Source organism: Octopus bimaculoides, chromosome 25 (assembly GCF_001194135.2).
Source record: "Octopus bimaculoides isolate UCB-OBI-ISO-001 chromosome 25, ASM119413v2, whole genome shotgun sequence".
NCBI lineage: Eukaryota > Metazoa > Mollusca > Cephalopoda > Octopoda > Octopodidae > Octopus > Octopus bimaculoides.
The window spans coordinates 20,735,743-20,737,028 of NC_069005.1; the positions used below are offsets into that span (position 1 = coordinate 20,735,743).

The following is a 1,286-nucleotide window of genomic DNA, read 5'->3' on the forward strand; positions in this document are numbered from 1 at the left end:
GACATACAAACACATACACATATACATATATATATATACATATATACGACAGGCTTCTTTCAGTTTCCGTCTACCAAATCCACTCACAAGGCTTTGGTCGGTCCGAGGCTATAGTAGAAGACACTTGCCCAAGATGCCACGCAGTGGGACTGAACCCGGGACCATGTAAGAGAAAGAGGGGAGAAGGAGAGAGAGGGGAAAGAGGGAGAGAGAGAGAGAGAGAGAGAGAGAGAGAGAGAGAGAGACAAACAAAAGAGTAGATATAAACAGATAATAAGAGAGAAGGAGTTATGATGAAAAGCAGTATCAAAAGCAAAAAAACAAAAAAGAAAAGAACAAAAATGGTCTCACTTGCAGTTTTTCTGCAGCAGAATTCCATAATCAGAATATTTGATGTAGTTGGCATCAATGTAGAGTTTCCTGGGTTTCGCAAACCAATAAGAAATATTTCATGCAATTAATTTCTCATGGTATAAGAAAGGTTGGAAGAGGAAGGGGAGGTGAGGTGGGGAAGAAAAGTAAGTAGAGTGATTATTAAATTTAATTAACATCAAGATATACAGTGGTTGTATGTGCTTGGGTGGTGCAGCAATTAATCCTTTACCATTTAAACTGGTCAAACTATTCTACCTGTTTTATGTTCCAACTGGTCAGATCTGACCTCTCACACCAACTGTACAATATCATTCTAAAAATTAACAGTTACTTCATTCTTAAAATTAACAGTGACAAGGATGGCCCTTTGAATTGAATTACAGGCACAACTTATTCTTGCCAGCTGAGGGGACTGGAATAATGTGAAATAAAGTGTCTTGCTCAAGGACACAATATGTCACCAGAAATTGAACTCATAACCGTAAGATTATGAGCTGAATATCCCTAACCACCAAACCACACAAGTCATGAACAGCAGCAAGAACTAAAGCACAATATATACAGTCAAGCGGACTGTTGATAGTTAAGTGCCTTGGTTTTGGACAATATATAGGGTGTCCACAAAGTCTGGGTACATGGGATTAACACATACTTTAAGAAATTATTATTTCTTATATTTAATTGTTTATGTTATGATTTTATTTACTCCATGTACTCACATGGGGATTAACACATACTTTAAGAAATTATTATTTCTTATATTTAATTGTATATGTTATGATTTTATTTACTCCATGTACTCACATGGGGATTAACACATGCTTTAAGAAATTATTATTTCTCATATTTAATTGTTTATGTTATGATTTTATTTACTCCATATACCCAGACTTTGTGGACACCCTGTACAA

At 35.6% G+C, this 1,286-nt stretch overlaps 1 protein-coding gene across 4 annotated transcripts in view; it reads right to left on the reverse strand.

The window, feature by feature from the left end:
* LOC106875168 (leucine-rich repeat-containing protein 71) overlaps positions 1–1,286 on the reverse strand; it is a 53,274-nt gene that overhangs the window by 32,356 nt on the left and 19,632 nt on the right. For all 4 annotated transcript variants that reach the window (XR_008266759.1, XM_052976694.1, XM_052976693.1 and 1 more), the window contains exon 7: positions 352–420. Coding sequence is in view for 3 of the 4 variants with exons in the window: in XM_052976694.1 (XP_052832654.1) it covers positions 352–420 (69 nt within the window). In the remaining variant the exon portion in view is untranslated. The remainder of the gene's footprint in view (positions 1–351; positions 421–1,286) is intronic.